The sequence below is a fragment of the Leiobunum rupestre genome, chromosome 3 (assembly GCF_980474605.1).
Source record: "Leiobunum rupestre chromosome 3, qqLeiRupe1.1.hap1, whole genome shotgun sequence".
In the NCBI taxonomy this organism is placed as follows: domain Eukaryota; kingdom Metazoa; phylum Arthropoda; class Arachnida; order Opiliones; family Sclerosomatidae; genus Leiobunum; species Leiobunum rupestre.
Window position 1 is genome coordinate 22,901,525 of NC_143386.1, and position 12,623 is coordinate 22,914,147.

The 12,623-nt window shown below is 34.3% G+C and overlaps 1 protein-coding gene across 2 annotated transcripts; it reads left to right on the forward strand.

The window, feature by feature from the left end:
* The first annotated feature begins 350 nt into the window (after positions 1 to 350).
* LOC149949832 (uncharacterized) lies at positions 351 to 1,880 on the forward strand. 2 transcript variants are annotated; one of them, XM_090169315.1, is made up of 5 exons: positions 351 to 450; positions 638 to 891; positions 950 to 1,145; positions 1,217 to 1,368; positions 1,718 to 1,880. In XM_090169315.1, exons 2-5 carry the CDS (start codon positions 785 to 787, stop codon positions 1,782 to 1,784), a joined length of 522 nt encoding a protein of 173 aa, XP_090025441.1. In that variant the 5' UTR covers positions 351 to 450; positions 638 to 784; the 3' UTR covers positions 1,785 to 1,880. The 2 variants fall into 2 exon arrangements, with proteins under 2 accessions (XP_090025441.1, XP_090025442.1); XM_090169316.1 differs by having other exon boundaries at positions 953 to 1,145.
* Positions 1,881 to 12,623: the final 10,743 nt, after the last annotated feature.

The following is a 12,623-nucleotide window of genomic DNA, read 5'->3' on the forward strand; positions in this document are numbered from 1 at the left end:
GTGCCGAAAGACGATGTAAGTAACTTGTGCGAAATATTAAAGAATTGGACAAGCAGTATGTTGAACAGGATGTTCTAGCTGCTCTGATGTTTTATGGCTCTGGTTTGTTTCAACGAGCAAGTAGCTACGAAAAAGTGATGAGCCAACCATCTGTCAGTGTGGCAACAGGAAGAGTAAGTGAAGCCATTATAGCTAGAATGTGTGCATTTCCCACACAACCAGAGTACGTTGAAGAAACCAAGGTACGTACAAATGACTTTATTCAACATATAATACACTAATTCCGAGTTTTACTTTTCAGAGGTAATTCTTGAGTAGGTGCGTTGAACTGTACACATGTCAATTATTCCATCAGTGTACAAATAGTCTGCGATAATCATCTGAAAATTATTAACCTTTTTGCTGGCTGGCCAGGCTGCATCCATGACTCATTTATTTGGTGTCACTCGGGTATGTTCTGAGATTTCTTGCATAATAGAATGCCTGTGGGATATCTGCTGGGTGATGTGACCCTGTGTTATGACTTCATTTCTAAACCCTAACACTCCAAACGAGGTTGAATTTAACATACGCGACAAGCGAGATATTCCATAACTTTCGCCAAAATAGTTCCCAAACGTTTATACATTTATTAAAGGGAGGTGTATGCCATCGTAGCAAGCAAATCCTGGATTTCTCCAACATCTCGACAAATATGCTTCTCAACTTCCACGAAGTCGTCCATCACACTGCCCAGCATTTGTTTCAGAGGAAGTTTCTTTGATGGTGGCTCTAGAAGTAGGAAATGGTTAAGCTTCAAGTGGAAGTTTCCCTACCTCCAACTGATGAAGGCCAAGCGGCCAGTTCTCAAATCAGTCTTGTAGTGGTTATCAATATCGTTCATCTTAGCAGGTAGTTCTCATGAACAAATGGCAAAAGATATTTGTTACTAATGGATTTCAACTTACAGTAGACGCTGCTTCTTTGTTGATTGGAAGAGGACTTGGAATCGTCTCTCCATCGTGATCAAAGAAAATATATGCAATGGAGCTCTAATGACTTTCTTCACCTTGTTCGTTCAAAGCCGTATCAGCGGAAGGAACAACCTCACTGGACCCGGATTGGCAACTTATGTCATGGGCCACAGCATTAAACAAATCCACGAAGTTGGTGACTGAATAACCATTGCTGCCCCCGGATAAAGATGTTTTGTCAATTAAGTGCCTTACATTCGAAGTGCAGGGAAAAATTTCAACTCCCCAAACTGCGCAGGGACAGTGGTACTCCTTTGAAAGACATTCTAATATTACAAGGTGTTCAGATCTTTTGGAGAAAGATATTTCTAGTCATTGCTGTGCGTTATTCATTGAAAGAATGGGTTTTAGGGGGGTATGTGTTAAAAACAAATTTCTATTAATTTCTCGCATGTTTGTTATTTTCTTTAATTTATTCAATTTCATTTTTACTTGGAATTTTATCATATTTTGATTGTGGAATATTGTGCATGTACACTGTTTTTTTTTGACATCTTATATGTTTTTGGTTGGCCTTTTCAATGACTTAACCTATTGGTTTTTACATATGTTTTAATTTCGGTACTCATTTTTGTTACATTTATGGCTACCTAAGTAGCTAGCTATTTCTTTGGAACTATGAATTGCTAAGCATGAATTGCATGTTGGTAACCTATTGTTAATTAGTATATTAGATTTTTAATGGTCGTACTCGTTACTTCCAGAAGGAACTGGTGTCTCTTGGGGAAGAGTGGAAACGATACTCCCTGGTATCCCTTAATTTATATGTGACGTTAGTTACGAAAGGGCTAATGCTCTCCTCCGTTGGAGTTAATTCAGGCACATCCGATGAAGATCGTCCATCTGTTTCTCGCAACTTCACAGTAACATTAGCAGCTCTGTCCTAATTTTTTCAGGCTGTCTGTTGTTTCGTCCAACTTAATTATCACAGTTAGTGATGATGTCCCATAATTCAGATTAACAGGGTTCGTACACGACCTGGAATACCTGGAAAACCTGGAAAAGTCAGGGAATTTTAAAATGTTTCCAAAAGGTCAGGGAAAAGTCAGGGAATTTTAAAAGGTTTCCAAAAGGTCAGGGAAAAGTCAGGGAATTTTAAAATGATTCCCAATGGTCAGGGAATAGTCAGGGAAATTGAAAATGGTCCAAAATAGTGAGGGAATTTTAAAATGACCCCAAAAACAAATCCGACAAATAAATTTTTGAAAAATGTATTAAAAATACACAATTAACATATTTCAAGATTTTACCTCAAAACATAAATTTATTCTACAAAAATGGTCAGGGAAATTTGGCAATTTAGTCAGGGAAAACCTGGAAATGTCAGGGAATTTAATACCGGAAATTTTGTACGAACCCTGATTAAGCGGATGTTATAGCCCCTCCATTATGGCTTCTCAATGCAGCAAACCCATCATCCTCCATCTTCGATACAAGCAGGGTCGTGCAGAGGTTTGCTGGGCCCCCGGGGCTAAAGATACTGGTGGGCCCTTTGATTTGCATCCCCTTCGACCCTGGATTTTTTTCCCTAGATCTCTAAATTTATTTTCCCAGGTCTTCCCCCTTGATGTTTTTGAGTGGGCCCCCTTTCTGTACCTCATGGGCCCTTTTCAGTTGGGCCCTGGGGATTTCCCCCCTCTGTACGGCCCTAGGTGCAAGTACTTCGATTTCTTCATGATTGTTTTCTTTCTTGACTTAGGCCCCATAGGAAATAGTAATAAAACAAGATTTTTTTTATTATCACAGCAAAATTTATTAAAGAAGAAATTTGTATGTCATACTGGCTTTAAATACCAAGTGTTATACCATAAATAGAAAGAATAATCATTGTTTCATTTTAATATTGTATTTTATGCCTATGATTTCATTGAATTAAATTAATGGTAATTGGATGAATATTAGCACCATTATTATATGTTAATTCTAAATCCTATGAAAATTGCAATTAAACATTAGTCATGCCGGCTGCAGCATGTGAAATTTCATGTGTTTAGAGACTTACGTAACAGGTGGCGGAAAATATTAAAGTTCGAGATGATTTGCATAGATGGCAGTAAAATTACGTTTGTAGGTCACGCTATAGATGGCAGTCAAATTACGTTTGTAGGTCATGCTGTAGATGGCAGTCAAATCAAGGTCAAATTACGTTTGGCGGTCACGCTGTAGATGGCAGTATTTGTTTTTGGGTTTTTTTCTCCAAATAGATGGCACTTTATTATGAGCTTTGAGTTATGCTAAAATAGATGGCAATGAAATATTTCTTCCGGCAAACGCGTAACATGTGACTTTGACTCACTCAGATCCCGCTAATCAGGTCTCTTAGTCAAGAGGGGTGAAACGCGGGGGTCGTCAGCGTTCCGCCCAATGAAAGCTCTTAGTCAAGATGACGTTCAACTTACCTTAAGCGCAGAATACGGGTGTTTATATCAGTTCCTAGGGGGCAAAATAAATAAAGCTTTGTTCAAAAAAAAAATTATTAATAATAAACCAGTTCAAAACTAAATATCGAATTATTTTATAAATAAATATTTATGTAAAGGTCCATACTAATTTGTATTCACGGTTAAAATATAGGACAAAAATTAAGACTATTTACGAAGAAATACCGTGAATGAGAGACAAAAAATAATAAAGGTAAAATTATTTTTAATCTATAAAATACGAGATGTTTCAAGCCGTGGCTCGTCATTCAGTCTGATAAGAAGTTAAAAATCATACACTTATATAACGTTAAAAGCATGTACATACATTCCGCAGAGAGATGCAACGCAAAAGTGACCTGGTGGGGTTTTTTTTTTGTGGTTCCTAACAGATACAGTTGGCGCAGTCACAAAATATACAGGTCGGTAATATAAGCTTACAATGGGGGATTACCTAATTTTGAATTTTAGGAGTTTATCGATGTTCCAATTGTTTTTTAATGTTATGCTAATTCTAGATTAAAATTGTTATTAAATTTCTTAATGTATATACTTTCTGTTATCTTCCTTTTAAAATATTCGTTTTCTTTGGCTAGAATAGTTACGTTATCCCAATTAATAGTGTGCGATGGGTTATTTTTTAAATGGATGTAAAAGGCATTCGTTGAAATCTTTTTGGTGACATCACGTTTGTGTTCATTTACCCTTAGTTTTAATTTTCTGCCGGTTTCGCCTATATAGACTGCATTGCACGCGGATCACTCAATTTTATATACTACGCCAACTGTCTCGGATGGGTTGTTTTCTTTTTTTGGTTCATTCCGTTCCCACTTTAGTAGTGTACCACCCAGGTTTTTGGCTTTTTTATTTATAATTTTGATGTTAAACGTCCTAAGTTTTCTCGTTAGTATTTCATTAAGACCTTTGTAATATGGAAGAAATAACCAATTATCTTTGGATTTATCTGTTGGGGGATTGACCATCGGGGTACATACATGGAGGAATTTATTTAGTGTTTTGGTGGGGAACTGGCTTGATTCAAATTGTTTTTTAATTATACAAATATCCTTCATTGGATTCGTTGAGATTTTATTTAAGCGGAAATTTTGACTTTTAATTATGCCATTTTTGACATGGTGTGCATGGTAGGAATTATAATTTAGAAATTTTTAGTGAATGGGTGGACTTTTGATATAAGTAATGGTCAGGGTTATTTCGATTTTTTGTTCTATCTATTAAAATGTTCAAAAAAGGTAAAACATTATTGTTTTCGATCTCTAGCGTGAATTTGATTTTGGGGTGTTTACTATTGATATTATCTAGAAAGGTATTAAGTTCTTCTTTGCTGAGATTCCACAGGGGAAAAAACATCTATTGGGGTGTTAGGATAAAGACCTACAACATCAAAACTAACCATAAAACAATTGTCACTAAAATCTAAGTTGTGAAGTTTGTCTATAAAATCAAACGAGTTCTTAATGGATCTATTGGTATCTACAAGGGTATCAAATATCAAAGCGAGGTGTATGGCAAGATTGCGCGTGGGGGCAGCTGACATATCAACAATAGGACGCATTATTGGAGTTTCTAAACACCAATGTTAACAGCAAAGCCTGCACTACACTAAACTGACGAAACTAATAAGAAGTCATAATACATTAATTAAAATAACAAACGTTTATTAATTAAAACATATTAATAATGAATACTGTACAAGATGGAATGACAGAATATAATGCTACTATAAACGCTGTTGAGCGGATATATATATATATATATATATATATATATATATAAGGTTAAAAAATAATAAACAAGATTAGCAATAATTAAAAAGAATATCTTATTTACATTTAACATTTTAACCTGTTAAAAAACGAAACGGGAAAAAGCCGATAACGTTTCTTATCTTCAACACGCATGGGATTATTTACTTTATGAAGTTTGACATAACCTTTTAAATGTGGAATACGAGGGTCATTGACACGAAGTGCGAATTTTTGTTTGTTATTAAGTTCACCCTTTTTCTCTAGTTCGATGGTGAAATTTGTGATGTCACGGGTTTGTTTCAGTATACTATATTTCTTATTTTCAATATAGTCGTCATCGTTGATTACAGAGTTTAATTTGGAGATGTAGCAGTCCCTATCTAAGATGGTGATTTTTCCTCCTTTATCGGCAGGAACTATAACTATATTATTACGGTTGGCTAATGATTTAAGGCTTAGTCTAAAATCCCTAAGTAAGTTATCTTGGATGGAGTTGTGGTTGTATGTTTTGAGTTCTTGGGTGACGATGTGACAGTTGTCGCTAATTTGGTTATCGTTAAAATTATTTGTGTTTTAAATAAAAAGTTTTTCAATCTCTACCGCGATATTCAGATGGTTGATGTATTTTGGTTTAGGGATAAAGTTAAGGCCCAAGCTAAGCACCTTGATTTCATTGTCATCAAGGGTAACACTAGATAGGTTTACGACATTGTCGGTATTGAGAACCGGGGGTCGGGGTAGGGCATTTACTTTTGATAACATGTCGGCCCGATGTAACATTTCAAACTTACGTCTCTGCTTGTCACTAATGTCTTTAAACATAAGGTTGTAGTTAGTTGATATCCAGCGTCTGATTTCTTCGCCTGTTTGGAAATCTACCGCAATGTAGAAGCGTTGTACACTATTCACAATTTCACGATTCACCTCGCTTATGATGGTTCTGATTTCGCCAATCTTTGCTTTTAAGATGGTTCGTTGTAGTTGGTCACAATGTTTTTGGACTTCTCTCTGCGGAATGTATGTACATGCTTTTAACGTTATCTAAGTGTATGATTTTTAACTTGTAATCAGACTGAATGACGAGCCACGGCTTGAAACGTCTCGTATTTTATAGATTAAAAATAATTTTACCTTTATTATTTTTTGTCTCTCATTCACGGTATTTCTTCGTAAATAGTCTTAATTTTTGTCCTAAAAATATTTATGTTAATTTTCTCGTAAATATAACTTTATTATTTCCAATAATCAATTAATTTATAATTTTCACACAATATCACAATATATTGAGAAAAGTATTAAAAGATACCACAAAAACCTTTTACATTTCGACGTAAGTTCCTTTGAGAGAGAGTTTTGGGTAATAAAATGCTCGTAATTTTCCAAACATGCACTTCTTCTATTTAAAAAGCATGGCGGCACTGATTATCTATCGATAACTTGTAACGGATTATTCTACAGTGAACATTAAACTGAGAGTTTGATTACTAAGTCGATCTCCTGTGAAAGCGTTGTTAATTTAAATAATGAAATAACTAAACTCATGATTAATTGCTTTTAATAATATTGATATCAGGAACTAAATCTACATTTAAAGTGTCAAAACAGCAAAATCAGTGCAATCTCGCGCAATAAGCGAAAATCTTTAAGTAACATTAAACATTGTTCATACTTCGGTACAGTTATTCTTTTGAAACTGAACTTTGTAACCGCACTACGGCTTCTGGATTAAACTGAACGAAAACCACAGTATACGAAATACCCAAACCGATGAAAGACAACAATATCTTCTGGGAGATAGAGAAGCAGGATCCCGCTCTGAAGTACAGTTTCCTAGAGAGCAATTCGCAGTACAACAGTAATATTTGCTTCGAATTTTCTTCGCCCGTAAAAGCGGGTAGAACATCAAAAACACGATCATATTCCTCGGGCAATTTCGACGCGTGGAATATTAGTAACATCAGTAGCGCCAAATCTTTCAGATAGATTGAAATAAACGAGAAGTAGTTATTAGTGGATTTCCCTAAACCTACACTTACGCAATGACTACACGTGAACAGTGTAACTGTAAACCAGACGAACACTACATTCGCGAAAATTTTGTTCATTTCGTTAACCACGGCTCTAATGTCCGCCATTTGTTTTCGAAATGAAAAGAAACAAAAAGATTCTTGATTTATGGAAAGTCTTTTCACGTTATTTTTAAAAATTTCGGCTACAATGTTGGTTAAAAAACAGTACAACAATACCTGCCCAATTCCAATTCCGACAACTGCCGGGATATTTAAACTGTTGAATACCAAAATGTGCTCTTTATGATATTTCTTACAACCGAAACAAGTTAAGTTTAATCTATTGGGCTGGTGGTTTTTAGTTAAGGTTTCGCTAATGTTGGTTACATAATAAAAAGTCATACAACATGAAAATATAACGGCTATTATAAGTATCATCACAAACCGTAACATAAATATATCTACTATTTTCTTATCAATTGAATTTGCCCTGAGAATAACATCAGAGTAAATCCTTAACAAACATTTCCTATTTAAACAGAAATAAAAAAACGACAGCACAAAACCGCTGCTGGATATCAAAGGTCCAAGATTAATTTGCGATTGTTTGTGGCGAATGCCGTTTAGAAATAATAAATTAATTATTAAATATATAACCCACGTTAGAAAAAGCGACGCCAGTGAGGACCAAACTATTAAAAATTTCACTGCAGCTGTCCAGATTCGCTGCGACACTCTCAGATGCATCATTCTTATGAAATTGATTAAATATTTTCTTCGCTATAGAGCTAATATATCTGTTCGAAAAATAAGGTCTGTTTGTGTGTAGGAAGGGTGGGTCTTTAAAATATTAGATGATCTTTGTTATTTGAAAAAAAAATCGAATTGATTTAGAATCGATTTAAAATTAAGGCGTTAATGTTTTGTTATCATCCAAATAAAAAGTATTATTTTTCATTAAACTGAAATGGACGTTAAAATAAATGAAATATATGTCTCACCTTATAAAAATATCGCTACCAATTTATTGAATGTTAGATAAAATTAAGCAGATATATTAGATCTATAATAGCATCTGACCAAAGATGCACAAATTATTAATTGTCTCGCTAATTATGCACGCTACTGGCCAAAGTTACGCACTTACTTTCCACTTTGTACACTCTGTTTAAAAAGTCTTCGACAGGTGAAATTTTTGCCCTCTTTTTAATTCTGCTAGAAAACTATATACAGATCGATGAAACCAATTGCAACTATTATTTATTTGCCAATATCTTTCGTTATTTATAGGTTTCGTCCACCAAAAATTAATAGTTTTGGCAGCTACCGTCAAAACTAATTTTTGACAACTTTTTAAATATTGGTTCTACGGTACTGACTCGCGCGTTTTTGAATTAACAATGGTCGATTCATATTTAGAAAGTGGAAAAAATTTCCCTATACAACCAACGGTTGAGAAGTTATCGCGTTTACAAACTTTCCTTGAAATTGGGAAACACCTAAAATGCATCAAGCGATTATTAATAACGCAACTTCGACAGCGATTCAATAACATTGAAAATATATTTAATTAAAGGCCGGTTTAAAAAAAAAAACAAATCCCAAGAACAACTTGGCAAGTGATTTTAGGAATATCCTTTTTTATACGCTAAAGCTTTTAAAAAGCTATTTGCGTTAGATATTGTTTATAATAATGGTTACCACAATTTTAAACCAGCCTTTAATTAAACATGCTGTTGGATCGCTGTCGAAGTTACGTTATTAATAATCGCTTGGTGCATTTTAGGTGTTTCCCAATTTCAACGAAAGTTTGAAAACGCGATAACTTCTCAACCGTTGGTTGTAGAGGGAATATTTTTCCACTTTCGAAATATGAATCGACCATTGTGAATTCAAAAACGCGTGAGTCAGTGCCGTAGAACCAATATTTAAAAAGTTGTCAAAAATGAGTTTTGACGGTAGCTGCCAAAACTATTAATTTTTGGTGGACGAAACCGATAAATAACGAAAAATATTGGAAAATAAATAATAGTTGCAATTGTTTTCATCGATCTATCTATTATAGTTTTCTAGCAGAATTAAAAAGAGGGCAAAAATTTCACCTGTCGAAGACTTTTTAAACAGAGTGTACATGTTAGACTAAATTTACGCAGATTTTGAATTGGCCTGAACCTTTTTTTCAGAAATTTTAAATTTGAAACTTAAGTGCATATAAGCCCATGGTAAAATTTAAAAATCGGTGCTGTCTAAGAGTAATCACTTTTCATTAAAAAAATTACAAACGGGCTGGTCACCAAACCATTCGAAATTTATCAGGCCTCATCGAATTTTTTCCAATTAAGTTTCAATAATCAATTTTTAGCATCATTGAATAACAATTATTATAAGCTTTCGATTTTTAGTCCAAGCACTGTTCCAACAGTTTTTAGATTAAATCAAACAGAAAGCCATGTTGAGGTACCCATTTTAGTATTTTTACGCTCATCAAGCGCTTGAGTCTACCCATCCACGTCGCATTCAGTTGATTCAAATGTTTTTACGATTATCAGTGATAATGAATTTTTAATAAACTATTACATTAATTATTTTGTTTGTTATTAAAAGAATAATTATAATTTTGATAAGATTCATAATTAAAAAAATTCCGACTTTGCGTATGGATATAAAAACACTGCAACATTTTGTTAGGAGCGGGGAATGATTCCAAAATGTTGGTAACGTGGCACAGGCTGGAATTTTAAATCTAGATCTACGTCCAGGATGAAAAAATATCCATTTAATGTACACCCGGGAAACTTATACCTTCATCGCTAAAATAATTAACGAAAACTGTGCTGAAAAGCTAATGAAATGGTGCGTAACTTTATAATAAAGTATTTCCTCGGGAAACTAGAATAGTTATTCAATTAGAGCCCCGCCTTCGCATCTCTATAATATCAAAATTATCTTCCGTCATCCGAATCAAATTCGTGTTAGTTATTGTTATTACTAACTTTATGTTCATCGTACAAACTTTCTTGAAAGCAATGAATCAGCAAGAAATTAACGCGGATAAAGGCTTAACAGTTGTCGATTGATAATCTCTTCAATTTCAATGTTCTAGTGTTAAGATAGTTCACGATTTTAGAATTTGATTGTTTTGATCTGTTACTATGAGTGGAGTTACGTGAAATTCGTGCCAATTTTACAAATGATTTTATTGCCAATTAAACAACGAATGAAATTATAAAGAAAATATTAAAAGCAGAAAATGATATATTTATTTAAAAAAATCTTATTTTAAATTTCCTATCCCAACTACGCTACGAATATCTAGCCAAGAATATCTTTCTTTAAAGAAAGACAGGTGCTGAGAGGAATATGAAGTTGATTTAGTCGCTTCAAGGTAACACAATTTTGATTTATTTTCGTTATTAATCACACTGAATTGTTTTATAAAATCGAATAAAGAACTTATGGAAGTTTACAAAACTATCAAAAATGATCCTATAACTTTAACAGCTTACGCATTACGTGTTTAAGATATTAGTTAACGAGTAACTAAAATTGGCGGATACCAGTTAGTTTTTCTAAATATTTAAGTAAAAAGTAAAGGTGATGTCCTTTACTTTGGAAGAGCGACTAAAATTTAATCGTTTTTAAGGATTTAAAAAACAATTAATTTTTTTCAATTAACTTAGAGCAAAAACGACAATTCTGACGTTTTTCTGTAAAAGTCTTCGTCGTTTGTCAAGATAAACAAAGCCCCGACTCGTTAATCTGCAATGACTGCCTCCAAGTGTCTCCTACGGGTCGTCGCCTCAACGTCCGCTAGAAAGCTATAGACAAACTATTTCTTCGATAAGTTGTGCTAATTAAGGAGTAATTCTTCACCATATACAAAAATCGTTTTAGTTCTTAAGGTGTAAAAAAATTGCTAATTTCAAAAACGTAGTATTAATTTGGACTTTATGTTAGTTTTATTCGTAAAAAAATTTACTCATTCTTTTAACCCATAAATTTTGCCACTTTTTCCTTAACTTGTAAAAATTACTTCCCTCGAATTCAAATCACCTTTTTAAAGTAAATACCTTTAATATTAACTATCTAAAACGTGTCACAATTTACTCAATTACTGCGAAATTTTCAAGGCATACCTTAATGTTACGATGCATTTAGAAAGGTTTATTATCATGACAACACTCCGTGCAAATTTCGATAGTAATTTGAATGTCAGTTTAAATCGAAAGAACTAACAACACTAGAGGTTCTCAAGCCAACCGGCTAAAGAATTGATGGAGAGTTTCTCAGGAAGGATGAAAGTGGTAGTCAAGAACTCTCCAGACGTAACTCCTTGACCACCCTAAATCGTTGCTAGCGATCATAACGCTTGCTCGAGGGTAAGCAGCAAAGTAAGCCCGAACGATATCTTCCATGTTTATGGGATGATAACCCGGTCTTCGGAAATATATTACCATAAAATTCAAAGTCACAATTCACGAACCACTCAGAGGACAGTGCGGTGATTAGGTCTTCTATTAAATTAGCTCTTCTAAACAATTGGAAAGCTCTTTTAGCATTACGATTGCCTTCACCAAGAAATATAGCTCTAGCATCAACGGGCAATGTTATAAAAAAGGGTTTTTTTTTAATTTAATGAATAACATGTCAGAATGAAAAATCATACGTGTCCTTGTTCCAAGTAATCTATTACTTTCAAACAAAGTGTGATGAGATTATCTTAGACATCGTACCACCCGATAAAAAAACGGAAACTTTTTTATACTTACAAGACTTATATTGACCAAGGAATACTAATAATTATTAGTTGCCTTCTCAATTCGTTTTCATTGCGTCTATTTTCTAAGCATCAAGTAAAACAATATATCGTGATTTACTTAATTTATTTAGGCATTTAGAGAAGCACGCTGTTCCGGTTCACGAGACAATTCCTCCTCCACAACTTAATCCTTGAAGAGAGTAAAGCCGGCATCGAAAGTAGAAAAACAAGTATGTTGAGATCTTGACTTCATCAATACACATCAGGTTGAAAGTAACAATTATACAAACGAAGTATATTGTAAGAGTAAAAAAGCGAATTCGAAAACTAATGTCACGTAATATGGTTATTTTGCGTCGTACAGTTAAAGCTATTGAGCGCGGACAAAACTTCGCTGAAATATTAGGGGCGTTCACCTGAAAAGGCAGAGAGGGGGATGTCTATCCGGTGATTGAGAATTTCATTCTCAATCACCGGATAGACACAAAGAGCTTGGCTCCAGCCGTTCACCCGCGCCTATCCCGTTCCTCCCCCACCCGCGCCCCCATCTCAATCACCAGAATTTCTAATCACCAGAATTTCTAATCACCAGAATTTCTATTCACCAGATTCTCCCGTTCACGGGTTGCTTTCCCCCAACCCCCATTCACTGG